General features: G+C 48.1%; 10 protein-coding genes across 10 annotated transcripts; 5 read left to right on the top strand and 5 right to left on the bottom strand.

Moving 5' to 3' along the window:
• Positions 1-1,093: 1,093 nt before the first annotated feature.
• Positions 1,094-2,153, top strand: B0J16DRAFT_123641 (uncharacterized protein). Its single transcript, XM_046121640.1, has 3 exons — positions 1,094-1,590; positions 1,638-1,766; positions 1,818-2,153. The coding sequence occupies exons 1-3, from the start codon at positions 1,572-1,574 to the stop codon at positions 1,973-1,975; spliced, it is 306 nt and encodes a 101-aa protein (XP_045982589.1). The 5' UTR covers positions 1,094-1,571; the 3' UTR covers positions 1,976-2,153.
• Positions 2,154-4,445: 2,292 nt separating this feature from the next.
• B0J16DRAFT_123693 (concanavalin A-like lectin/glucanase domain-containing protein) lies at positions 4,446-5,903 on the top strand. The gene is made up of 3 exons (XM_046121641.1): positions 4,446-4,787; positions 4,839-5,310; positions 5,363-5,903. The coding sequence occupies exons 1-3, from the start codon at positions 4,661-4,663 to the stop codon at positions 5,844-5,846; spliced, it is 1,083 nt and encodes a 360-aa protein (XP_045982590.1). The 5' UTR covers positions 4,446-4,660; the 3' UTR covers positions 5,847-5,903.
• A 56-nt stretch (positions 5,904-5,959) lies between these two features.
• On the bottom strand, positions 5,960-8,103 carry B0J16DRAFT_355539 (uncharacterized protein; the record flags this gene model as incomplete). Its single annotated transcript, XM_046129420.1, has 3 exons — positions 5,960-7,460; positions 7,508-7,624; positions 7,673-8,103. The coding sequence occupies 3 exons, from the start codon at positions 8,101-8,103 to the stop codon at positions 5,960-5,962; spliced, it is 2,049 nt and encodes a 682-aa protein (XP_045982591.1).
• Positions 8,104-8,785: 682 nt separating this feature from the next.
• On the top strand, positions 8,786-10,186 carry B0J16DRAFT_340705 (uncharacterized protein). Its single transcript, XM_046127719.1, has 2 exons — positions 8,786-9,227; positions 9,273-10,186. Exons 1-2 carry the CDS (start codon positions 8,848-8,850, stop codon positions 9,985-9,987), a joined length of 1,095 nt encoding a protein of 364 aa, XP_045982592.1. The 5' UTR covers positions 8,786-8,847; the 3' UTR covers positions 9,988-10,186.
• Positions 10,187-10,712: 526 nt separating this feature from the next.
• Positions 10,713-13,220, top strand: B0J16DRAFT_340707 (P-loop containing nucleoside triphosphate hydrolase protein). Its single transcript, XM_046127720.1, has one exon. The coding sequence runs from the start codon at positions 10,746-10,748 to the stop codon at positions 13,164-13,166; it is 2,421 nt and encodes an 806-aa protein (XP_045982593.1). The 5' UTR covers positions 10,713-10,745; the 3' UTR covers positions 13,167-13,220.
• Positions 13,221-15,114, bottom strand: B0J16DRAFT_340708 (major facilitator superfamily domain-containing protein). Its single transcript, XM_046127721.1, has one exon. It carries the CDS (start codon positions 15,030-15,032, stop codon positions 13,311-13,313), a length of 1,722 nt encoding a protein of 573 aa, XP_045982594.1. The 5' UTR covers positions 15,033-15,114; the 3' UTR covers positions 13,221-13,310.
• Positions 15,115-15,438: 324 nt separating this feature from the next.
• Positions 15,439-17,064, bottom strand: B0J16DRAFT_340709 (6-phosphogluconate dehydrogenase). The gene is made up of 2 exons (XM_046127722.1): positions 16,958-17,064; positions 15,439-16,907 (listed from the first exon to the last, which is right to left on the bottom strand). The coding sequence occupies exons 1-2, from the start codon at positions 17,037-17,039 to the stop codon at positions 15,499-15,501; spliced, it is 1,491 nt and encodes a 496-aa protein (XP_045982595.1). The 5' UTR covers positions 17,040-17,064; the 3' UTR covers positions 15,439-15,498.
• A 240-nt stretch (positions 17,065-17,304) lies between these two features.
• Positions 17,305-19,947, bottom strand: B0J16DRAFT_123725 (uncharacterized protein). Its single transcript, XM_046121642.1, has 3 exons — positions 19,649-19,947; positions 18,722-19,601; positions 17,305-18,672 (listed from the first exon to the last, which is right to left on the bottom strand). Exons 1-3 carry the CDS (start codon positions 19,705-19,707, stop codon positions 17,605-17,607), a joined length of 2,007 nt encoding a protein of 668 aa, XP_045982596.1. The 5' UTR covers positions 19,708-19,947; the 3' UTR covers positions 17,305-17,604.
• Positions 19,948-21,799: 1,852 nt separating this feature from the next.
• B0J16DRAFT_414383 (uncharacterized protein) lies at positions 21,800-22,656 on the top strand. The gene is made up of 2 exons (XM_046133446.1): positions 21,800-22,275; positions 22,327-22,656. The coding sequence occupies exons 1-2, from the start codon at positions 21,974-21,976 to the stop codon at positions 22,466-22,468; spliced, it is 444 nt and encodes a 147-aa protein (XP_045982597.1). The 5' UTR covers positions 21,800-21,973; the 3' UTR covers positions 22,469-22,656.
• Positions 22,657-23,109: 453 nt separating this feature from the next.
• Positions 23,110-24,479, bottom strand: B0J16DRAFT_286488 (uncharacterized protein). The gene is made up of 5 exons (XM_046124102.1): positions 24,208-24,479; positions 23,995-24,153; positions 23,833-23,939; positions 23,465-23,781; positions 23,110-23,416 (listed from the first exon to the last, which is right to left on the bottom strand). Exons 1-5 carry the CDS (start codon positions 24,247-24,249, stop codon positions 23,226-23,228), a joined length of 816 nt encoding a protein of 271 aa, XP_045982598.1. The 5' UTR covers positions 24,250-24,479; the 3' UTR covers positions 23,110-23,225.
• Between the last annotated feature and the right edge of the window lies 1 nt (position 24,480).

Consider the following 24,480-nt stretch of genomic DNA (forward strand, 5'->3'; position numbering starts at 1 on the left):
AGAATCGCTTACGCCAACGATAGCCGATCTGCCACCAAACCGATTTCGCTGTTTTCTTTCCCTCCTAGAACAGGTGCTAACAATGACACTTTCCATCCAGTAACTTGGGCATATCGGATCTCACGGCTCGCTCCATAATGCATTATTGCATTAGTTTCGGCAATGGCTGCCGTGTCTCGGATAACCGGCGCCCACGGAGTACGTAATGCCAGAGGCTGACGCTACAACTCCACTGCAATTGCGATAGACACTCAATTCGTCTTGGGTATAGCATCATGCATTGTTTCAGCTCCAGATATCTATTGCCGTGTTTGCCGGCTGTCTGGAACGCTGACCTGTCAGCTTGGCTTGATGCTGGAGTAAGCTAATTGCCACAGGCTGAACTGACCCAATAAACCGGGAATACCTCCGGAAGTGACGAATCTACACAGGCAGTGAGTCCAATCCATCTTCAATGTGCCTTTGTTGGAACTGTCTGACTGGAATTGACAGTCTTGAAAGGTTGCCAACCCCGCGGAGACATCGAAACCTAAGTTCGCTCCCAGCTCGCGCGTCGCGAAATTCGGGGTCTCCAGGCGCCACGCCGAGCTGAGATGACCTAAAATTATCACCATGACATAGCTGGCGCCGGCAGCATCCGCGTCCACGGTCTAGGCTCAAGTCAAATGTTGTTCTGCACAATCTCTACTCGTCCGAACAGCATTAAATACTCTCGAAACTGGTGACTTGTACTTGACGAAGATGGGTGGTTTCTTTCCAATGGGCGCATTTGCTTGTTATCGATAAAGCGAGCATCACTCAGCTCACTCATGTCGTCATAGGCCAGAGGCTTCCATCTTCACAGGTACCCATTGCCCTCTACAAGTGGCATTTGACAGTACAGCAGACAATGAACTATATATTCAATGCTACGACTTACTTGCTAAGACCTACATCTTTTTGATGCTACAGTGGTGACATTGAGCGTTCCTGGATAGTCAGGTTGCGAGTGTGATGATATCACCATCCCACAAATCGTGGTTGGTGAATATCCGTCATTGAGGCCAACGAACTATCGACGAGGAACGAGCAAGACCCAAAAAGAACTGGTGATTCCTTAAAAACTGACCGCACCTCCATCGAATTAAGCGTTATCTTATCTGATTGCTCCAATTGATCAGCTATTGGGTGGGCGCTGGACAGGCGAAGCAAGTAGACTAAAACTTCTAGATGGACGCAGATCAAGAAGCTTAGGATCAACAGTGTCTGGAAGCTAACCAGAGCATGTCCAATTGTTCAGGATATCAGCCAGTCTCTCCTTCAGTTTATGTATTTATTTGTGGTGCATAATTGGAGATACAGTGAGGCAGACAGACACTGATAGCGTCATTGGAAGCATCACTACGTCGTCACAATGGAGCTCAATCTGTCGGTAATCGTCATAACGAGCCAACACTGAGGCCCAAGGAAGAAGCGCTCACAGTCCCATGGTTCAAAGTGTCGTAACGCTACAACTTACGAATTAAACCTGTGCCTTGTACTCAAAGAAATTACCCCAAATCGCAAGCAACGCATCATTCACGACAGTCATCATGGCAGCTTGGTTCGACGGTACGCTCCTACGCTACTTGCGATGTTACCTTTCTAACTCCCTGTAGACAGCTCAGAACAGGCCAAGGCCCACGCGTCCGTCACAAAGAAAGACGCCCTGTTATCGGACGAGGATGTTGCCAACGCTGGTGCATACGAGGCCGACAAGAAATGGCACGAGCAAGTGGGCGAGAGTGGTAAGCTCGAACCGATACAACAGTAGTTGCGGATGCTAATGGGCGGAGCAGGTAAGCCAACAAGCCATATCGACGCGATGGAAATCTTGAAGGGATTCAGCCATCCCTTCATTGATCAGGAGAGCCACTTGGTGCCCTCAATCGACGCGGATAATGCGAAGAAGATTTGCGAGCGGATATTGGAGAAGGCTGTTGCGCAGGAGTATTAGGCAATTTTAATTCAACCATGTTCAATTGATGGACGCATTGTGTCAGGTATCGAGGTGTTCAAAGATTGCAACCAGGGCCCGTCGCTCAAGAGCATTCCGAATGGAGGCCGAAACGTGATTGTAATCCGCAGCTGCAGCGCGGCGTCGATCTACCGAATGGCAAATACAGCAGGAGCACCAAGCGACATCTCGCGCACCATTACGCTCGTATAGTTTATTCGATTCGCAGCGACGAGGTTCCGTGTGCTCGTAGACGATCGATCGCGGTAAACCCCGATATCATGTACCGAAGGTGCTGTCTGCCTCCACCAAACACTCGTCGTCAACCGAAAGTTTCAGGACGGCAAATCGGACCATCACCAACGCTGTGGCTTATAGATTGGCAATACCGAGCGCCTCACTGGGTGGGAACGGCAATAGGGCTGCTGGCTGGGAGGGTTCGTCGGTCGGCTCGATAAACCATGGGGACAGACGATGTACGTCTCGTTGGTCGCTTCAGGTATTTCATGAGGGGTCGCGGTGAGTATTGAAGTGAACGTAGAGGGCGATCGGACTCGATGCGGTGGCCTGGTAGTAGAGGCCTGCGAGCTATGCCAAAGGGTTAGCAATTGTCCTAGTAATATATGGACTCTCGCGAACCTACCGATCAGCCTCATCGACAGTCGCTCTACTGGGTCGGAGGATCAAGATAAAGGCAAACAAGCAGGGAGGTCCCAGAAGCTTCAGACTTGCCCATTCATAGACAATCAACCGCAGGTTCGAGAATAGGCCGGGCTCTTGGTTGAGATCCGAGTCGTCGCGGCGAACTGAGCAGCTGAGGTCTTTGTCCTCGTGCGTAGCACCCACATTACGTCGGCTTATTCTCACCGCTGCTTCGTCTTGTATGTTCGCCATGCTGTTGACATCGAGAATGCCTCGTCCATGACTGTACCACCATAACTTGGTGCGTCTCAGCCAATGCAAATGGAAAGCCCGATGAGCCAGCAGCGCGTGAACCAAAGCTGTGCAACAGAGTCACTGCTGCTGATTCTATTCGCGGTATATACGCGCCCGAGCTGTTGTAGTCCGGTCATGGAAGAGGCTTCTAGTCGTGGAGAGTGTTGGGTTGAAGCGCTGGGATCGCTCGGTTGCGGGGCATTGGCATCGTGGTAAATCAGCGCGTTGGTAGCATGTCTACAGCCGTGTCGACATACCGAGCCGTTCGCGATTTCAGTCGCGTGTTTAATGTTCTTGGCTCCAGTACTTTGCGACTTCTTGAAGCCGTCTTAGCGATGAAGCGCTGGGCAGACCTGCTCACAACGAAAAGCTTTGGCGGGAGGCGCGACAGCCACCTCGCTAGGTAGCCACAACATGCGCCACAGTTGAGTTACCCTATACCCAAGCGTTGAAGACGGATTAATCACGGCCTGGTGGGCTTGCTGTATGATTAACAAAAATAGTGAGATGGATAAATTCTCACGAGAGTCATGCAGTGCTTTAAGTGTGTTAAGAGTTACTGGTTTGTGTTGTTGACGCTGAGATGCACTTTTGAAGTGAGACGCCGTTAAGATGGAATAACAGACACTACACCATTTCTCCTTTATTTCGACATTTAAGCACTCGACCATCCATCACATGAGGAACAATGCAATTCTACAATCAATGGGAATGTTCTGAAAACTAAAAACAGTGCAATCATTACCCCTAAGAAGAAAAACGACGGTTATTCGTCAATTCCAAAGGACGCTCACTGAGGATAAGCTCACGGCATCATTCACAAGATGAGCCTTGGGAACTTCAATAATACCGGGCACGGGCAATTAACATGCTCAGCCCCCTCCCCACGCGCCTTAACCGTCCACATTCCCCTAAACGCGTACTACGTCATTGTTTTTTAACGCCGATCCAGACGCGACATGTTTCCGTCTTAGCGAGAGTGAGAAGGAAAAAGATGCCGAGACACGCCTTCCTCATCAATTTATCGGGCTCACAGGGCGAGGAGGACGCGCGCGACAGTTACTATTGCTCTACGACAATTGAAGAATCCTGATTCGTGTCATTAAAGCTTGTATAGCACATTGGTCGCTAAACAGGCCAAGGAAGAGGAGAATTTTAGATGGGAATGGCCAAAGCGAGGAGGTCAGTGAGCGGAATGAAGAGCATGAGCGGGTGAATGAAGGGTCATGGCTGTCATCCGAGGTCACAAACCTAGACAGAGAGTTAAACAACGAAGTGAACTTTACGACACTCGCGTGAGGGAAGAGTTTAGGTGACATTGGAAAACAATGGTCCTCTCAAGTTTTGCTCGTATCGGATGCTATAAATGAATGAAGAGGCTGGCGATACGAGCTACGCGCAAATCGTATCTACAGAGAGTGTTTAGCGACTTTAGCGTTGAGATCCACTAACTCGACGCCTCTGAGTCGATCTTCAGGGTCCATGACGTAGAGGTTCTAGACCAGTTTTCCAGTGACACGTAAGCTGTTGTACGATCTTCGCTTGTATGGCAAAATGCAAGAGGATAAGTTCCAGTCTCTGCAAGGTACAGGAGAAAGTTTGGCGTTCTGTGAATAAAGCATTGATCCAACAGTGGCTGAGATTGTGGTTGCGTTGCCCTTACAACAGCCTCAAAGTCTGAACACAGCCGCTATAAGGCGTTACAGGGAGCCCCTGCCAAGTTAATTGAACACATTAAACAACATCATTATGAGGTTGAATACATTCATGGGCAGTGCCTTTACGATACTACTAGGTGTCGCATTGGGTCAATCCGATCAAAAAGGCACAGTTTGCGGTAATGAGAGATTTGGTGAATTGAACGACTCTCTCTCCTGTCAGTTCCATCGCTCCGCAACCCCAGATCTTGTACTGACGCTGGAAGCAGATTTCCCTAATGCCTGGAATAAGAAGTCTCCCAAGAGCGGCTTTGTTTGTTTAAAAGTCGATAATAGCACACCGGCATTCGACGCGACATGGAACTGGGACAAGAACATCGCGGATGTCCATTCATTTCCTTATGTTCGCTTCAACCACCCCGATTTACCGATGCGACTAAGCGATCTTGAGTCAATTCGCCTTGCGACAAAATGGATGTATACAGCAGGAAGTCCTAGCCAAATAACGAGAGACTTCAGCCAGAAGAAGTGGCAGGAGAATAAGGCTAAGCTGGGGAGTGAAGGTGTGCAGGCCAATGCGGCCTGGGACTTCTTTCTCGATGATGATCGGAATAGAACCCTTTACCCGCAGGTTGCTGCGGTTGAGTTTATGGTTTGGTTGGGACGAGTAGGTGATCCGTGGTGGCTTGGAAGACAGAATAATAGCATTTTGTCGACGGTGAAGCTTGGTGAGACGGAGTTGTAAGTATCACCCCATGCTCTACATACCCTGACTGTCTACTGACCGCACCAGTTCATTATTTTACGGACGCAACTCGGGTGGAACGCACGTCTTCACAGCTGTCACTGAAGACAACGCCGACATCTTGTCATTCGACGAGGACTTCTACCCGCTCTTTAAGTACATCCTTGAACAAGCGCGCAAAAACATCGATAACCCAGACGATCTACCGAAGGATCCTTGGTTAGGCATCGTTGAGTTTGGAACAGAGACGTGGCTGTCGAATGGCAACGTCACATTCACTGCTGCCGACTTTTCAATGAACTTGAAAGGGAACGCGACCAGCAGTGATCGCAACTCAACGGGAGGGGGCGGAGGCGGTAATAGCGGTGACAATAGAGGAGATCAAGGGAACGGTAATGGCGGTGGTAATAATGACGGGGACGACTCGACCAGCAGTGGTGATGAAGAGGATGATGCTAGAAGGTTGATGAGTCGGTCTGTCTTGGGCTATGTTGTGGCAGCAGCTCTGGTAATCAGTGCCATTCTATCATGAGAGCTATTGGCTACGAATAGTGTAAACAGTAATGATAATGAGATCTCTAGCTTACGGAAGAATACCTACAGTTAAGCGCTTCCTAAAATATTCAGGCATAAGCAACCCAGCTATCAAATCATGTTGTCATACCCCTCTCCCTCCTCCGTCTCTCGAACTTCCCCAGGCTGAAAACTCCCGCTTGCGACCATAGTATCATCAGCAGTCTTCATATAGACCGTTGTAGAAAGAATCTGATCCTGTTCATCCCGGACCATCAAACCCGTGACATAAATCTGGTCTCCTGCAGTTGCCAGAAAGGAGCTTTCGACAGCAAGTCCTACGCGACCATTCGCAACGCATCGTCCCGTAGCCAGTAATGCTATGCGTCCAATTGCATCGAATAATGCGGCTAGCACAGCGTTGTGAACCATACCGCAAGAATTGATGTGCTTCTTGGCCAGAGTGAACTTGGCAGTGATACTTGAGGTGAAATTGGCTTCGTCGAAGGTAGCTGTTGAGATAGACAGGTTCTTTGGGAAGAGTTCTGCGGATGGAAATTTGGTGCTTAGGAAGTTGTACAGCTCCTTGACACGGTCGAATGTGTCTTTGTTGGAAGGGTTTGCTTGAGTCAGCGTGGCTGCCGGGGTCACCTTTTCCCAGATATATCGTCGGAACTCTTTCTTCCAGGTAATAATGTCACTCCTCTCGTCGACAGGGTCCCAATTTTCATCTTCACCGTCTGGTACCTTCTTCTTAGCTTCTTTAGCTTTCTTAGGGACCAACGAGGCTAGAATCTGAGCATCAAGCGGACTGAAGTTGAGTCTGTTGACCTCGAAGTTGGCGTCAGAATACTGATGAATGATCTGACTGAGTGTGTTGTACAGCCTCTTCACCCGCTCTCCAACATCCGTTTGGTTCGCCAAGAGGTCAATAGCGTCATGATCATCATCCTTGTCATCGGTTCGAGAAAGGTGATACTTCAGAAGATTAGCAAATGGACTCGGTTCCCGTCCTTCACTGCCCTCCCACGCCCCTTTGCGATTCTCCTTGTAAGCTCTGAATATCTGCTTTACAGCTTCCAACCAGAACTCTTGCCACTTTTCAACCTCTTTCATTCTATCCCAGCGTGAAGCCCTTTTGACTTCATCTGATTTGCTGCTCGCTGCGGCTAACCATTGATCTCGAACACCGAGAGGGAGATGCTCCATCAGATGTCGAAATTGCAAGGCGGTAATGACTTGTTGTTGCTTCTGTATCTGGACCTGATATTTCTCGAGACGCGCCAGCATGACGTTTACAGCTGGCCCCTCGTTGTTGATAACGGCTTTCAGATCTGGTATTATATAATACCGTGGTGTATTACGTTCAGAGAGCTGTCGAGGTACGTCGGCTCCCACACGTAGGCCGAGGCGACAGAGATTCTTTCCAATAGTAGCCCAACGTTTAGAAAGGTACATGAAGTTCGTCTTGTTTGGGACTGTGGTTAAAATAACTGTCAAAGGAATAGTGCACCCGAAGGTCATCCGCTCAGCTTGAAGATTATCAAGGTAGCTCATATAGGCCTCCACTTCTTCGATCAACAAGTCCGTATCCGTTGAAGTTTCTATCTTTAAGCCGACAAAATGATCCCTGCTTTTTTATGTTAGTATAAAAATTGTACCAGATTAGTGTCCACTTACTCTTTCTTGACGGTTTCGTACAGTTGGGACAGATGTTCAATCTCGGCAAATTGCCCCCCATCCCAATTTCCCTCCACCCGGTCTTTAAGAACGGAACGTCGCATGCTGGAGCTCGTCCTAAGGACTGGAGTCAGCCTAATAAAGCCTCTATAACACTCGACTTACCTTGGACTCGCGGAATTGCAGTACCGATTCCGAATCGCTTCAATGCAGCTCCGATCAAGTAACCCGCTACCTTTAAAATCATTAAATGCTTCTGCGAAGGGTTGACTCGCCGGTTCAGTCACGTCATCCCCAAGAGAATCACACAAACCCCTGTAGAGTAGGTGCATCAACACAGGCATATGGGCAACTGAACGTGTGCATATATGTGCAACGAATTCCTGCCATTTGACTGCGTTAAGGAATTCGATTACAGTGGACATAAATTTGTGACCATCTGTGAGGAAGGCATTGCGAAGTATGACAAGATCGGAGTCGGAAAGATCCTTGTCAATTCCCTCTAACCACTCGTTGCCATCTTGTAACTGTTTAAAGCGGTCGTCCCAGTTTTGGATGGAGTTGATGAAGTCGCGAGGGATATATATTTCTTCCATTGTATGCAGGTTAAACCGGCCGCTAACAAACCAAAACTTCTCTGAGGCTTAGACTGCCAAAACAAAGTAGCCTAAAAGCCGGTCCAAGGTTGCACAAGATGACCAAAATATTTTGTCTCTTATGCTCTCGGCGGCAAATTCTTCTGACACCCTGACGCGTCAGATATGGGACGGGATGAGATGCTTTTAAATACCCAAACCGCCACCAGGCTCCGAGAAATCGATGTGACGTGTCGTTATTTCACTTAGGCTATCCGGCGCAAACCTGACCAAAACACCGCCATAGTGCATAAAAGTGCATTTCTCAGGCCTATCAAAGACCCAGGTTTCAGCTGTTTCAAGCCACTCATCATTGATACGGTCTGGCTTGCAGCAGTAGTTCGAATGTAACTGGGCTGCCAGTTCCGCTGATTTCAAAGGCTGAGACAATTGTCATCATCAACTGTACCATCAAGTTTCAAGGTGCAACTCCGTGTATGGCAGGACATCGCGGGACCCTTTTAGTGAGCACCCGGTTTCAACTTTGATGATAAGTCTCTTTTGCGGTAGCTGATTTAGAGATGATGGAAGTCAATGATAACCCTTATACGGTTTAGCTAGGATCGCAATCCTTCTGCAGGTGGTTGTCGGGACGACTACCGCTTACATTGCCGCCAGGGTCCATGACAAACATATAATCTAACTAACTACAAAATCACTCATTTCACGATGTTTCTCTGACCAACATCCACAGTCTCAATCAGAATGCGGTCCCCACCTCCACCACCAAGAGAAAGCCGTCTCCGACGTGCCCTTTACGCACTTCCATTCCTCGCCATAACAGCTCTCATGACACGAGCATTTGGCATGGCCGAATCCATCGGCCCTATCATTGAAGAAAGGGTACAAAGTTCTGTTTTCAAAGCCCCGGAAGTCAATGTGCCACTTATCAAGAACTTCTATGGTGTTCCGGGGTTGGACGACATTTTCAACGTGGTCACGGTTGCTTTTACCAACTTACAGTTCTTTTTCGACAAGAAAGCTTACTGGCAGTCGTTGGTGTTCTTGACGGACTTTGCGGGGATGTATGCTGTTATAATGGTTGAGTCTTTTAGACCGGGGAATACATTTCTGGTCGCCAAATAGTAAGTGCAGGACTCTGTTGGCGATACATGCTGACTCTAAACTAGTCCTGTTTTCTTCTTGTTACTATCTCAGATAATCGCCATCGGATGCACTGCGCCTATCTTCTTCTTTCTAGCCTATGTCTTTGCACCAGAGCACAAGCTCCCTGCACTAACCCTGGGACGTCTCGGTGCTGGAAGTTACCGGGCCTTGTTGCCGGTGCTTGTATTGAGCTACTATCTTCCTCACTTTCCATCCTACTTCAGCGCTTCTCTCGAAAAAAGAAACTGGTGGAACTGGATCTGGCAATTGTATCCAGTTTGGGGGTCCGGTCTCATGTTTTTGCTGTCCAGAGCCCTTGGTTATGAGAACAAGGTCCCGAAAGCAGACCGAAACAAGCTCAGAATAGACATGGGGCTGTGTAGTTTTATCAGCATGTTAACATGGTGGTATACCGTCGCATCCATGAAGGACTCCATTTTTGAGGTCTTTGTGCCACAGTACCTGATCACCTTCCCCCAAGACCCCGATGTTGGACTGCGCACCGTCATTCAGTTTGACTACATTTGTTCTTTCACAGCAGGCTACTTGTGGTTGGCGTACCACTTCCGAGACCTGGAAAAAGTTGGAATCTGCAGAGTGCCGTGGTTGACAGCTATTGGTGTTTGTGTTGTCTTGGGGTTTTTGGTCGGACCGGGGACACTATTTCCCATTCTGTGGTTGTTGAGAAAGGAGCTACTGATTACGGCGGAAAAAAGGACTAAAGAGTCGGAGGATTGAGTGCAAGGTTGTAAGGGTCATTCTTGCGATGAGGAATATTCCGTTGTCAGCTCACATAAGATGTCAAATGGTAGGTAGTTTTATGCCCCGAACAGGCTAGGCAAGTGTCTGCCACAATGGACATAATCGGCACGATTAGCCCCCGGATAAAATAGATCTCGACCAAGTTAACCTTCAATCCTTTCATATGTAATCCACGGACTATCTTGGTGCCTTGAGTGGCGCGTCGTTGAGCCCGAGTACCTAACGACGTTCAGAAGCAAATGCCGTTGACTCCACTATAAGTCCTGTTATTAATAGTGAATGTAGCATTGGACATCGGCGGAAAGCGAAGATCCCGACAGTGCACCTACCATGAGTCAGTGAGCTGTCATCGGTTTACGGTATCATCCAATGCATGGCATCTCATGTTTGATGGTCCTGTCATATTCCATCAACCGTATGCTGTCGGATACCGGATGGTCCTAGCGTGGGTGGATTTACGCCCAAGCCAATTGAGTCTTCGAATCTTGAGACTAGAACGAGTTTAATCCCGGTGGCGATGATCCATAATCTGAGTCACCCCCTGGCCGATTGGCTGCACCGAATAACTGAGCCACATTTGACAGAGCCAAGCATCTAGAACGGGGCGCAACATTTACGATGATCCATGGCAGATACACAGGGCTGAGATGATGAGTATATAACCATCTTGTCTGTCACTCATGACCAACTATTCATTCACTTTTCACTCATCTTCCTCTCACCTGCAGGCCATCATGCCGTCAATTCTCCAGGCCTCAAACGCCCTCCACTATGGAGCTGGCCTCGTTGCCACCACCTTTTACGGCTTCTATACTATTGCCATTCTTGGACGCGAAAAACCTAGCAAAACTTCTTCAGCTCGCCTTTACGACCGTCTAGCTGGTGGACTGATAGTTCTCGGCTATACAGGAGAGGGTATCGTCACAATTCTTCAAAGAACTGGCTTAAATAAAGAAGCACCGACTATCCATCTCGTTCTCCTGATCACTGTTTGGTCGCTTATTTGGACGCAAAGAAATGCACTCCAACGTCTGATCCTTGGAACATCACTCATAACCCTGGCTTTTGAGATTCCACTACTGGTATTCACTGCCCTCGGAAACTTGGATACTACACTCTCCCAGGCACGACTTGCCTCCCAATCACTCAGACTTATTCCTCTTCTTTTCCTCGCCATTTACTATCTCACCCATCGCGGGGATGACCTCAACGACCTTTTTGACGACGATGAAGAGTCAGAACCTTTTCTCAACGCCAGTGGCAACAGCGATTGCCCAAGCTACGGAACTCACCCCAACAGAGACTCTGAATACGACAGCGATGAATTCTCTGTAGGCAGCCAAGAGGATGATGACGTTATCGACATCAAACGCGAGCGCGCAAAGCGACTCAAGGAGAAGGGCGGCTGGTGGGGATACATCTCCGACTTTTCCCTTTTCCTACCCTTCTTGATTCCCAAGAAGGATCGCAAGGTCCAGCTTTGTATCGTCATCTGCCTGCTCTGCATTGTTGCTACTCGAGCTTTCAACGTCCTGATCCCCCGCCAACTCGGTGTCGTGGCGGACCAGCTGCTCGCCAAGCAAAACCCCTTCAAGGCCCTCTTCATCTGGCTCACCTTGAGCATTCTAGGTCACGATTGTGTCATCGGATTAATCGAGGGTCTTTGCAAGATCCCCATCAAGCAGTATTCTTACCGCACTCTCGCCAATGCTGCATTCAACCACGTCTTGTCTCTACCCATGGAATTCCACTCCGAGCGCGACTCCGCCGAGGTTATGAAGGCCATCGAACAGGGTGAAGCACTGACAAACGTCCTTGACACACTTGTCATCGAACTGCTCCCCACCTTTGTCGACTTGATGATCGCTTTCATCTTCCTGTACTGGAAGTTCAACAGCTACGTCGCTCTCGCCATGGCTTTCGCCGCCACCATGTTCATCACCTTGGAAGTCTACGCGACCAGCTGGAACCTGGATAACCGACGAGAGTCTTCCAAGTCCAAGCGAGAGGAAACTCGTGTCATGCACCAAGCTGTTCAGGGCTGGCAAACCGTTACTTACTTCAACATGTTCAACTTCGAGAAGCATCGCTTTGGAGGCGCTGTTGATAAGTCGCTGTCTGCTGCTAGAAACTGGGAGAAGCGAGATGCTTGCATTCAGGCTTTGCTCGATGGTATTGTGCCCTGCACATTCTTCACACTGGCCACTCTTGTTATCTGGGACATTTACTCAGGAGGATCCACCCCTGGTGATTTTGTCTTCTTCATCCAATACTGGGAGTACTTGATCTGGCCCCTCAAGTTCCTGTCTCACCAATACCGTTATCTCATGTCTGATCTGGTCGATGCTGAGCGTCTTCTTTTCCTACTCCAAACAAAGCCTAGCATCACCGACAAGGAAGGTGCCAAGGAACTAGAGAAGGTTCAGGGCCGTGTCGAGTTCAAGAATGTCAACTTCTCCTACGATCCTCGCAAGAGCACCGTCCAGAACCTTTCGCTCGCAGTTGAGCAGGGTCAGACTGTCGCCTTGGTCGGCGAGACTGGTGCTGGCAAGTCATCTATCATGAAGCTCCTTCTCCGATTCTACGATATCAACACTGGTTCCATCACCATCGACGACCACGACATTCGCGACATCACTCTCAGCTCCTTGAGAACCGCCCTTGGTGTCGTTCCTCAAGACCCTCTTCTCTTCAACGCCTCTGTCATGGAAAACATGCGTTACGCCCGACCTACCGCCACCGATGAGGAGATTTACGAAGCCTGCCGCAAGGCCGCCATCCACGATAAGATCCTCAGCATGGTCGACGGGTACAACACCGAAGTCGGTGAGCAAGGCGTCAAGCTATCCGGAGGTGAGATCCAAAGACTAGCAATCGCTCGAGTTTTCTTGAAGAACCCTGCCATTCTCATCTTCGACGAGGCAACAAGTGCAGTTGACACAAACACCGAGTCTTTCATCCAAAGCGCACTTGACGAGCTCAAGCGCGATAGATCGACTTTCATTATTGCGCATCGACTTTCCACTGTTGTCAATGCGGATAAGATTCTAGTTATTCACGACGGACAGGTCATTGAGTCTGGTACTCATGCCGAATTGATCTCAATAGATGGAAGATATAGACAATTGTGGAACAAACAGGTTGGGGGCAAATAGATATGCTTTTAGGCTTTAGGTGTTTAGGATGGGCATTTAATATGGAGTTATAGGTATTATGAATTCTTTAGACTAAAAGGTCTTTTTTGGTTCTATCAACAATCCGAAACTGATATATCTATGTCATTCTATTATTTGTAAATCTTAATCGTATACTGAAGCTTTCGACCACTTCGACCGAGCCCGGATTCGCTTGCCGTAGGTGTAAAAAATAAATGGAACAGGAATCAAAAGGGCTGCAAAACCACCAGTAATACTAGATCCTGGACCGACACCAATGTTATGGTACAGCGGTCCCACGACGAGTGGAAATGCAGCCGCAAACATTGATCTCAGGAACGTGTTGGCAGCAACAGCGGAGGCAGCATACATAGTGAATGTGTCGACAAGGTAGTTGAGAGCTGCCTGGAAGATGGTAAAGAAACCAGTTCCCAGTAAAACAAGACCTATGCAAGGGACGATCCAATGAATATTCGTATTCCCACCTGTCCATGCGATGACGAACTGTCCACCGCTGAAGATAACAGAGCCAACCATCATAGGTGGAAGACGCTTCTCAGGAACAGCTCTGTCGCCAGCTGCATGATAAGCCTTGTTGTAAAGCAACTGGTTATACACGTTCGCCGTACACCCAAGAATAGCTCCAAGGAGAATGCAGGTGAAAGGCAGCGCAGAAACCAAAGTGCCCCAACCTCTGATCTCGCGGAAGATGATAGGAATAGCGCCAAGTTGCATGTAAAGAATACCGTAGCAGAAACTAGCGTACAAAGCAACAAGGAAGCAGATTGGTGTCAGAAGAAGTTGAACAGGACGGACAAGAAACTTTCGTGCGAGTTCACCGATGCTGACGTCCCATTCTTCGAATTTGGCGTGGAGAGCCCAGTTTCCTGTTTCGTGACGAAGGCGTCGGGCTTTATAGATGAGGAGTTTTGGTGGGTAGCTTTCATCGACGAAGATGACTGCTAGTGTCAGGAAGATGATTTGAACGATACCAGTCAGATACTCCGTCCACCTCCAACCTAAGCTAGGTTCTTGCACGACAGCAGCTGAGACGATAGGTCCCAAAACTGGTCCGCCGACGACTGCCATCGCATATCCGGCCATAGCAATGCCCCTTTCTGTTGGAGAAAACAAATCGCCCAAAACACCACCGGTATTCGTAACAGGTGCTGAAGCAAAGAAAGCGCAGAAGAATCGGGTGATCATAAGAGTTTGTAGATCCTTTGCAACTGCACTTCCGAAGCTGAAGCACAGAGCAATAAACATGGGAATAAGAACAGCCTGTCGTCGTCCATAAACCTCACTCAGCGGTGCCCATAGAAGAGGTCCAATACCGAAACCAACCAGGAAGAGTGTCGTTCCTAGTGTCGCGACCTGGGTCCCAACGTGGAAATGTTGAGCAACTTGGCCTGTTCCTGAAGAGTAAGATGACGAAGCCCAGGTTGCACTCATGGTGACAAGACCGTAGAGCATGGTTGTGACGACTTTTTTCTTAGTCGGCCAATTCATCGGTCGATAGGGATCATCAGGTCCATCAAAATCGACAAGTTGATCCTCAGTAGTTTTGACGTGAGCTAGAGGATGAGTGAACTGCGGTACTGGTCGAGATCGAATTCGAGATAAAGCTGACTCTCGTCGTGAAACAGTCCGAGTCATGGACATGCCATTGGCAGGTGTTCTGATGCTTTCCCAGTCATTGTCGCCGAGAGAATATGTATTCGAATTGGTTCTATTGTTGCGGTTCGCAGGTTGATGAGAAGATGACGATATTGAAGATTCTTCGTCGCTTGTATGATTCGTCGAAGAAGTAGATTGACGTCTGGGGTCATGCCCATTGCCGTTATGCAAATCTTCAGTTTTCTCCATGTTGATCCATGAAGCTAAGAAAAACCGTTACCCCAGAAAATGAAAATCGTGGGAGGAAGTCCAAGTGTTTTTATCTAAAACGGTCCAGTCATCGGCGACTTTTCCTAACGCCGAAGGTGGTTCTCTAATGACCAGTCCTTTCTAGTGGCGACGGCCAACAGGGTCTTTGGCCGTTGGACTTGACGTCATTTTCTGTAAGTTTTGACGATTTTTTCTACAGAGACTGTGGAGACGGTGATCTCGCCTATTCGCGTTGGCTCGATTGTTTGCGCGTCGCGAAGAATGGCAACGGGAATAACATGTGAATAACTTCACCGGCAACAATTTGCCGATTACGGTCCGGGACAGCATAAGCACGGAGAAAATTAATGAAGTTATTCCCATCACACTCGATGATCGACATTATCTCCGAGCAATGCATGCAATTAATTCTATTTGCTTATCTCTTCGCATTCGCGAGTTGGCTCTAAAGCCGAGTCGTGTCGGATTCCCCTCGTGCGGGCTTCCATTCAAAGTGATGCTCGCCTTTAACCGGATCGCCCTTGTGTTCCTCCTTGAGATCGAACTTGTGGTTGCCGAAATAGTCCAATTCCGCTTCTGTTAGTTGTGTCGGCAGTTCCACTGATGTTGTGTACTTCCAGTATTCCAAGCTCGAACTGATGGTTGGAATCACCATGTCTGCTTCCAGTGCTGCAATGACGGATCGTTTGACGGATGGCAGGAGACTTGCCAATGTCTTCGCTAGGTCGGGGTTTGATAGCAGGTTTTCTTTTGATGAGGACGATTGACTGTAGACGTTTTTGAGAAGGTCCATGATACCGCCTGCTTGGATGATCGAACCAGCACTCCAGACGTGAAGCAATTCAGGATAGTTGATGTGCCACTCTCGCTGGTGGTCCATTTCGCGAATGACCTGCAGTCCCTGAACGAAACACAACAAGAGACAGAAGTAGGTAGCCTTGCGCAGATCCTCAATAAACTCCTCCTGAGCCGCGATCTGCATTGGCGTCGGCTTGATCGGATATCCCGAAGCTTCTGCATCAGCAACTCGCTTCTTGAGTTCTGCCGAAGTGCACCTAAACATATGGGCACTAAGAATGTTTGCAGCAGGGACGTGCAGTCTGACCGCTTCTTCGCAGGACCAAGTACCTGTTCCTTCAGTATTGTCGACGTCTTGGACCACCTTGTCTTGGACATGGCCTAGAACGTGTCGGCCTTCCGAGTCTCGAGTCCGGTTTATGTCAACTGCAATGTAGATGAGGAATGTGCTATAGAGCTCATCTGATCTGTTCCATTTGGCAAAGACTTCTGCAGCGTTGTCGTAGCTGAGTTGTAGGCCTTTGGTAAGGATGTACCAGACTTCGGAGATGACGGACATCATTCCTTGTTCGATACCATTGTGAATCATCTTCACATAATGACCAGAACCACCAGGGCCAATGGGGCACGTTCGTGGTTTTCCATCACCATTTTTTGCCGCGACAGATCTCAGCAGTGGCATTAGAATATCTAATGCTTTCGGGTCCCCTCCAGGTGACATAGACGGTCCAGATCGTGCACTTTGATAACCACCCGAGACGCCACATCCAACATAGTAGATACCGTCTCTGCTGAGGTCGATCTGTCGGCTTTCGGTATTGACGTAGTATTCGTTGGAGCAGTCAAGAATAATATCACCTTTCTCCAAATGTGGTCGAAGTTCCTTGACGCATTGATCACCTGGGTTACCATGGGGAATACTAAGGATAATGACTCTTGGATGGCAATCAGATTTTACTTCATCGCACAGTTGAGCGTAGCTTTGTTGACGATGAATTCGAGATTCTTTGTCGACGTTCTTGACCATTTTCTCTTCAACCCTCATATTGTTCTCACCTGTCAGACCTCATTAGTAAGGTTCGTGATATTGGAGTCGTGGCACATACTGATATCGAAGTAGTACACATGGCAGCCTTTCTCTGCAAAAAGAAGGGACATCATGCTACCCATGCTCCCCACGCCGACCATTCCCACCTACGGATTCGAAAGTCAGGAGGCTTGAACGATGTGAGAGGACCGATCTGTCCTACCTTTCCGATCGTGTTTTCCGACATCGTGGCGATTGTAAAAATATGGATGGTTGAGCAGTCGTTGTGCTTGAATTACTGCTTGGATATATCGCAACAACAATATGTGAATAATGATAAGGATGAAATTTAATGGGTTCACGATTCTCGTTTCAAAAGATTTTCTAATGATAAGAAAGCATGGTTATCTGTTAGAAGATGATGTCCAAAATAATTCTCGGCGCGTGTTCAAATCTGATATCAATTTGACGTCAGAGTGAACAACAAGCAACCCCGACCCAGTGTTTTTCGACCCCTGGTTTTCGACCCTCTTATCGAATGTAACTGAACATTCTAGAATACTGGGCTATTGCTGACCACCACGTGTTGACATTACGTAGGCGACAAGGTATTGAAGCATATCCGGATCTTGTTAATCAGTGATAAGTTAAAGCTTATATATTGTATGTATTAAGAGTAGTCAATCAGACCCAGGAAGTCAGCCACTACTATGCGAATTAAACTATTTAAGCAGACTTGGCAGCCTTGACGATGACATCGCTAGCCTTCTCAGCAACGATGTAAAGAGGCAAAGCGATATAGAAGCCAGGAATCTTGGGGAAAACACTGGCATCTACAACTCTCAAGCCTTCAACACCCCGAACTCTGAACTGAGAATCCAAAACAGCCATAGGATCATCGTCAGCACCGATAGGGCAAGTGCAAGAAGCGTGGTGGCCCCAAGCCTCATTCTTGATGTACTGCTTGATATCCTCCTTCTTGGTAACATTTCTTCCGGGCCAGACTTCGTCAAAGTCTCCGTCAAGAGGGATTAGCTTATCAAAGGCCTTGCGGCCCCACTGGAATCCTTCGTAGGTTGCTTGAAGATCCTTGTCGCCTTCGCCATTCGCGTTGACGCCGGTGTCGTAGTAGTTGAAGTTGATAAGAGGCATATCCTGTGGGTCCTTGGACTTCAAGGTGACAGTTCCGGCGTTGTTGCGGCTGTGAGCCTTGAGAATGATCCAAGACCAGTGCTTAGCATCAGCAAGTGCCTCACGGGAGTAACCGTGGAAGTATCCTGTGAACTTGGCAGGGCCACCAGAAATGAGCAGGTCAGGTTCGCCCTCAGCGACAGAGGACTTCATGACAGCAGCAAGAGCAATTCCGTTGGTAGCGTAGACGCCTTTTCCAATAGGTGTCTTACCTTTCTTGTATTCCTCCAGACAAGGATCAGGGTCAGTTGTCATGAAGGTGCATTTGGATGTAATCGTGAAGTCCGTCTCACTCTTTCCAATGACAGTAGCCTCGTAACGGTCCTGCAGGTTGGTGCCGACACCGGGGAGGTCAACCACGACAGGAATGTCGAAAGACTCGAGCTCCTTCTTAGGTCCGACGCCGCTGAGCTTGAGCAGTTGAGGGGTGTTGAAGGCACCAGCAGAGATGATGACTTCGCGCTTAGCATTGACGCTGCCAGTATCGGTGGACTTGCCGGAGGTAGAGCGAGGGTCAGCGCTGTAGAGGCTGGGACCTTCGAGATAGTCTACTCCAGCAGCACGAGGCTTGGAGCCGCTCTTGTCGAAACGAATCTTGGAGACCTGCAAGATTGTTAACGAGATAATACGATATCAGTATTACAAGACTTACGAGAGTGTTGAGCTTGATGTCAAGGTGGTACTTGCGAGAACCATCCTTGTTGACAGCATTGGCAGTATCAAGGATCAATTCACGAGGACTGCTTCGAACAGAATCAGACATCGCAAGAGGGACCTGGTAGAGACCAGGTCGGCTTGCCTGACCAGGGGCGTTGATGTCGGCAAGCAAGATGTTGCCAAGTCCAGTGACAGTGTGGAGAAGGAGTCCAAGAAGGTTCTTACCCATGGCAGTAGCAGCAGAGATGACCAAAGAGAGGAACTTGAGATCCTCGACGACCAAGTGCAGAGACGTCAAAGATGTACCGAGCCAACCGTTGAAGCCATGGCCAATGATGCTGCTAGGCAAGTATCTGTTCCTCTCCAGCTTCTTGAAGTAAGACTGCATGTTCTTGGGACTCCAAGAGCTATCGCCAGTGAGAGTAGCAATGTTGGTCCAGTCGGAATCGTGAGGAAGGATCGAGATGAGTGCATTGTGTCGTGTACATCCACCAAGAGTACCACTGCGAGGATACAAGATACCCAAAGCCTTAGCATCCTTGGACGGCTCGGCGCCAATGTACAAGCTACCATCAGAATTCTCGTATGTCATCTTCGAATCCCGTTTCTGCTGCTCAAGGTCGGAGTAGTGGTTGACGAAGTAGTTCCAGCGGGTCTTCTCGAATTCTGAAGACGCGAGGTTCAAGGCGGGGACTCTTTCGACCAAGTCATCTCCAGCATCGCCTCCAGCGTCAATTAAAAGGACTTTGTAACCGGCGATGGCGAGGTTAGCGGCAACAGGGCCACCTCCTGCGCCTGATCCGACAACTACATAGTCATATTCTGTAGAGTCGGCACGCTTGGCGATGAAGGGGTTGTGGGCCTTTGGGATCGAGCTGCTGGAGTTAGTAGAATGCCTATAGGAAGACAGAACTCTACTTACGAACCGACCACCGACTCCGATAGTACAGCGATAGCTGCGAAAATGAGCGACAGACGCATCTTGAAAGGATGCAGAAAAAAGGAACGTGGTGTAGAAAGAACGAGAGTTAGGGGTAAAGAGCCAAGAGCGAAGGGCTGAGCACAGTCTTAAAGACGAGAACCCTACGATCTGCAAGTTCGTGGCCCCGAAACCAACGACGAACTGGAAACAGAAATAGCTTCTGTTTTAGTTCAGGCTAACGGTCACTAACCAGGAGTAGAGTTGTAGAAGTGCGTTGCAGCGGCGACACGAAGTGGGGCTGATACGACGATCCCTCATCTTATCACGCAGCATTTTATGCGCCGATAAATTACATGTAACGCTAGTACTACCTGTTTACGAGTCAAGGTTACAATGTTGGGAGAGAATGTTGTACCTATCTAGACATCTGCCGAGATAAAAAGGGTAGGTCGGCGGATCTGCAAAGATTTATTGTTCAAGGGACGGATTTGGGCCTTGTCACCCTTCCGAGGGCATGTGTCTTGAATTCTGTATGTCTCACTTTCATCGAATGCAACATCGAATCTGTACCCTTAATCCGTCAATTATCATCACGGGTCTGCTGTAGGGCTGTCAGCCTTATTGACCAAATACCATTCAGGGGCTCAGTTTTGGTCATTGAGATCCACAAGGTTCAATATCAAGAGGTTCGTGCTAGTGTGAAAATGGTAGTTCCCCGGATTATCCTGGAGCTGAAACAGGGGTGTATTGGCTGCCTGCCGGGACTGGATAAAAGTTGCCGCGATAAGAGCCCTAGCTTGCTGCTAAAGAAGTTCTGACTCGTGAATACAAGTCTGCATAGCATAACTCTGTCATGTGTAAGCTTGCACAAAGATATTCACTTATGACCCAACGGGCCAAGGCGGTTCCAGGTTCTCGCTTGGTAAATTCCCTCGTTAAAGTGGATCCGTGATGCTTAAGCGCCGGTGCAATTGCTGCCCCGCCATGACAGAAAAGTATCCGTAGCCTAAACAATATCGTGGCTTGTAGGATTGCTGGAGGAGGTACTGTGATGGCTGGCAAATTCATGACGGATGGCTTTTCGATTATTTTCTAGGGCCCAATTTTCTTCCCTTCTTTCTGATTTCATCAAGTCTAGCCTTCCCTTATCCAGCCCTGGCTGACATCACGCTAACCGTAATGTATCTTCAAGACGTTGCTATATCACCTCCAGTCAAGTCAGCTCTAACATCTTTGCCAACAAGTGCTCCTACTCTATTGAGCCTAGTCTACCATAATAAATCTATTTACCATTATATGATTGATTAGGGGTTTTTATCTACAGTAGGTATGCAATCTTACCTTTGACTTCGGCGTAAACTTGGTCAATTGTAACTGCTACCTCATCAGGAAATGGACCCTACCTTTACTTACAGACCATACTATTGAAACCTTGAAATATACGCAGATTTTACGTTCGTTGTTGAGCTTCATAAGTTGTAGAGATGTTCATATAAAATTCGGATCGGAAGAAAGAAAAAAAGAAGAAGAAAAAGCGTAGAATAGGGTAACCAACAAGCAAGGGTGCCTTGCTTGCATCGTCAGCTTCAAAAATGCCTTACGGTCAAATAGAACGTTCGATTGCTGACATATTCTCGTATCTCCATTGAGTGGCCACGTAAGTCGCTCGGACTTTTGAAGAAGGTCTTGCTCAGCCCAGTTGCTGTGCCGCATCCTTCACCTGTCTTCAGCTACGTCAACATATCATGAAACATAGTTGTTTCTTAAGAACTTTCCATGATGTGATCAGTCGCGTGGCCACTTATCTCTCAATTGCACTAGTTAAATGAAAAACTTACACATCTAAATATTTGAGAGTGGCTATATTCTAGGGTAGCTAACAAGAGCAAAAGTTTCGTAGTCTACATTTTCATTTGTATCATCTATAGCTTTGTTCCACTTCTCAATATCTCCAAAGTCCCATTTACGAAAAACATCAAATGTGAGGTGCCTGGTTTCAATACGGTAGTCGGCGTTTTCCTATTTCGTATGGCCGCTATACGTACCTCCAAATCCTTTCGTCTTGGCAACGACAATGTCACTGGTCGAGGTGGAGAACGAGGGAGTGAGAAAAATGTGATTGGCTATGCTTACTGGGAATGACAGATTTGGCTAACCTCCTCGTTTCTTGATGTGGAGTATCGTGGCCATATCCTCCTGCGGTGTAAGTGAGTCTCGAACAGATATATAAGACGACAAAGGTCGCCGTCTAACTTCCAGAAATCATCACCCACAACTCAATCAACTCACCAACTTAACAACCCTTTTCTTAACCCAACCATCAACATGCGTTTCTCATCTGCCGCTACTCTTGGCTTCGCTGCTACCGCCCTCGCGGCCAAGGAGACCGTCACCGTCTCCAAGCTCAAGATTCACAGCGTCGGAAACCCCATCAGCACCAACCTCGAGAGCATCTCCTTCACTCTCAACGGGGCCGATGCTAAGGACCTCAAGTGCTCTGCTAAGAACGTCGCCTACCCCGACCCCGAGGAGATTCTTCCTTGCGGTGACTCTGACTACTCTTTCATCATCTGGGAGGGCAAGAAGGAGCAGTTCGGCATCATGATCTACCATGACGTCGGTGACTCGTAGGTTCAGCCTGGTTCAGGTTTCTGGTATTCCTGCTAACTATCTTTTAGTCACGCCGACCTTCGAGGTGGCCGTGATATCAAGACCAACTGCGACAACAGCCAGGGCAGTGGCCCTGCTGATGAGATTTGCACTCAGGGCAAGCATGTCACCTTCAAGATCGAGGGCCCTGTTGGCATCACCCCCAACTAAGGTTCTACTTGATACACTTCGTTTCAGAGCTTGAAATCGGGAAACATACCATGCAAGCTCCACCAGAGATGTTCTGATTTACACACTCATTAGTTAAACTGGGGATGATAGAAAACCGACGGAAAGGGCAAAAAGCTTCAACAAGCCAGTTAGCAGGAGCTCCTTTAGTAAGAATAAACCCTTTTCTGACAAATATGTATCTCTACTATGTGAAGTATGCTTCCCTCCGAGTCTCTTCGGGAATCTGTGTCCTTTTGTTAGCGCTTTAGCTCCTTCGATCCTTTGAGGCTTTGCATGCAGGTCCCCTTGCTGGCAACCCCTGCTACCGAATGCAACTCCAAGGGTCGTCCATCCAAGGTGGAGAAGTCTGCGTCTGATGATATTAGGATATCTTGACTACTGTGTAGCAAGGGACTTATCCTTTAAGGCATAACTCCTTTAGGCTAATGGCGCCAATCCTTCTAAGACCCTGTCGCTTGGGAGCTTTACTTGACTCAGCACTTCCAGAAGCACACCATAAATAGTAATAGGTCACCCAGAGTCCAATACGTTAAATAGCACAAGAAGCAGAAATTAACTCCCTGGACTGCTACAGTGAAGCCTGGGAATAATGTTGCTTTCTCTGGTAGGCTTACCCGCTGCAGACATGAATGTTGATGAAAACTGTAGAACGAACTTCGAAATACATTAAGAACTAAGAAAATAAAGCCTAGGGATGAACTTCGCCGCCCCTGTCCCTAAATCCCTAGCACATTATTTACAGCCACTGCTTGTTACCAAAGTGAGACACGAAAGAGCCACCACTGCCACCGTCAATGCTCGCCTTGTTTATAACAGAAAGCACATGAGTAACCGACTCCTCAGGAGTAATCGGTCCGGTAAAATGTGGCGCATAAACCTGGAAAGCAGAAACCATATCACGGAATCCCTGCAGCTCCTCCTCAGTAACTATACCAGGTTAGTAAACGAGACCAGCAGCTGATACGATAGACTTACCGTTTGACATGTCTTGGGTGGCAACAAGACCGGGAGAGACTGCCATGAACAAGATTCCCTCCTTTCTGTACTGAGCATCAAACTTCGCGATTGCAATGTTGAGTGCACCCTTGCTTATGCTGTACGGCGCGCCGTCGACGATGGAGAACTGAGTGATGAAGTCGGGGTCTGCCATGCCTGATGAAATGGCGATGACCTTCTTGGCTTGACCCTTACGGATCAATGGGAGTGCCAGGTTGAAGAGATGAACGTTGCCGAGCGTGTTGATCTTGAAGGACTGGAGCATATCTTCCTCCAATTGCTCTGGGTTGGCACCCCTAAGGCTTTTCAGTTCTGAAATTCTTTAGACAGAAATTCATTCCACTTACAAGGTACCAATTGGGTTGTGAGCCGACCAGTCAGACTGCAGGGCCGCATTTGCGATGATGTAGTCGAGACTGCCGCCAGTAATCTTGGCGGTTTCCTCAATGAGGTTCTGTTGGAATTAGTCAACGAAAATATTATTGGGTGTCGTAAGGATTTGTAAGTACCTTGACAGAAGAAAGTTTCTCAATCTCTCCTTCGATTGTATGGATATTGGATCTGCCGCTTAGTTCACGCTGGACCTTCTCATCAGTAGCTTTCTTGTTGCGAGCAAAGCCAATGATGGTGTTGTTTGGGTCGGCGGAGAGTTGTCGAACGAACTCGAACTATTGGGTTGTAAGAAAATATACATCGTTCCCAGTAGGTAGGAAAACACTTACTCCGAGTCCTCGAGAAGTTCCTGTGATCAAGTAAGAAGGCATCTTGAGATGGTAAGTAAGGTATGTTGTTGTTATGGATGAGGAGTGTGTTTGTATGTTGGAATGATCCCTTTTCTCAAACGAGACATCTCCATCTTTATATATGCCATTCTCTGATGATAACCTTGTTCCCGAATATTGGTTTCAAAGATCATTTGTAATTCAAGTGGCTTCTGTCGCTGACGCACCAGACTCAATCGGGCGATTTCGATGTGGGGCCTCGCAAATTCTTGC

Source organism: Fusarium flagelliforme (assembly GCF_020744385.1).
Source record: "Fusarium flagelliforme strain FIESC 12 MPI-CAGE-AA-0113 chromosome Unknown B0J16scaffold_4, whole genome shotgun sequence".
Lineage (NCBI taxonomy): Eukaryota > Fungi > Ascomycota > Sordariomycetes > Hypocreales > Nectriaceae > Fusarium > Fusarium flagelliforme.

Excerpts from the sequence above, each read along its gene's own strand:
- B0J16DRAFT_414383 (XM_046133446.1), top strand. The coding sequence starts at position 21,974 with ATGCGTTTCTCATCTGCCGCTACTCTTGGCTTCGCTGCTACCGCCCTC. Across the intron at positions 22,276-22,326 it reads TACCATGACGTCGGTGACTC|TCACGCCGACCTTCGAGGTG; the intron begins GTAGGTTCAGCC and ends ACTATCTTTTAG.
- B0J16DRAFT_123725 (XM_046121642.1), bottom strand. The coding sequence starts at position 19,707 with ATGCGTCTGTCGCTCATTTTCGCAGCTATCGCTGTACTATCGGAGTCG. Across the intron at positions 19,602-19,648 it reads TCGGAGTCGGTGGTCGGTTC|CTCGATCCCAAAGGCCCACA; the intron begins GTAAGTAGAGTT and ends TAACTCCAGCAG. Across the intron at positions 18,673-18,721 it reads ACATCAAGCTCAACACTCTC|GTCTCCAAGATTCGTTTCGA; the intron begins GTAAGTCTTGTA and ends ACAATCTTGCAG.
- B0J16DRAFT_286488 (XM_046124102.1), bottom strand. The coding sequence starts at position 24,249 with ATGCCTTCTTACTTGATCACAGGAACTTCTCGAGGACTCGGA. Across the intron at positions 24,154-24,207 it reads GAACTTCTCGAGGACTCGGA|TTCGAGTTCGTTCGACAACT; the intron begins GTAAGTGTTTTC and ends ACAACCCAATAG. Across the intron at positions 23,940-23,994 it reads AGAAACTTTCTTCTGTCAAG|AACCTCATTGAGGAAACCGC; the intron begins GTACTTACAAAT and ends TAATTCCAACAG.
- B0J16DRAFT_340709 (XM_046127722.1), bottom strand. The coding sequence starts at position 17,039 with ATGGTCGGCGTGGGGAGCATGGGTAGCATGATGTCCCTTCTTTTTGCA. Across the intron at positions 16,908-16,957 it reads TGTGTACTACTTCGATATCA|GTGAGAACAATATGAGGGTT; the intron begins GTATGTGCCACG and ends GAGGTCTGACAG.
- B0J16DRAFT_340707 (XM_046127720.1), top strand. The coding sequence starts at position 10,746 with ATGCCGTCAATTCTCCAGGCCTCAAACGCCCTCCACTATGGAGCTGGC.
- B0J16DRAFT_340708 (XM_046127721.1), bottom strand. The coding sequence starts at position 15,032 with ATGGAGAAAACTGAAGATTTGCATAACGGCAATGGGCATGACCCCAGA.
- B0J16DRAFT_340705 (XM_046127719.1), top strand. The coding sequence starts at position 8,848 with ATGCGGTCCCCACCTCCACCACCAAGAGAAAGCCGTCTCCGACGTGCC. Across the intron at positions 9,228-9,272 it reads ACATTTCTGGTCGCCAAATA|TCCTGTTTTCTTCTTGTTAC; the intron begins GTAAGTGCAGGA and ends ACTCTAAACTAG.
- B0J16DRAFT_123693 (XM_046121641.1), top strand. The coding sequence starts at position 4,661 with ATGAGGTTGAATACATTCATGGGCAGTGCCTTTACGATACTACTAGGT. Across the intron at positions 4,788-4,838 it reads ATTGAACGACTCTCTCTCCT|ATTTCCCTAATGCCTGGAAT; the intron begins GTCAGTTCCATC and ends CGCTGGAAGCAG. Across the intron at positions 5,311-5,362 it reads AAGCTTGGTGAGACGGAGTT|TTCATTATTTTACGGACGCA; the intron begins GTAAGTATCACC and ends TGACCGCACCAG.
- B0J16DRAFT_123641 (XM_046121640.1), top strand. Across the intron at positions 1,767-1,817 it reads CGAGCAAGTGGGCGAGAGTG|GTAAGCCAACAAGCCATATC; the intron begins GTAAGCTCGAAC and ends TGGGCGGAGCAG.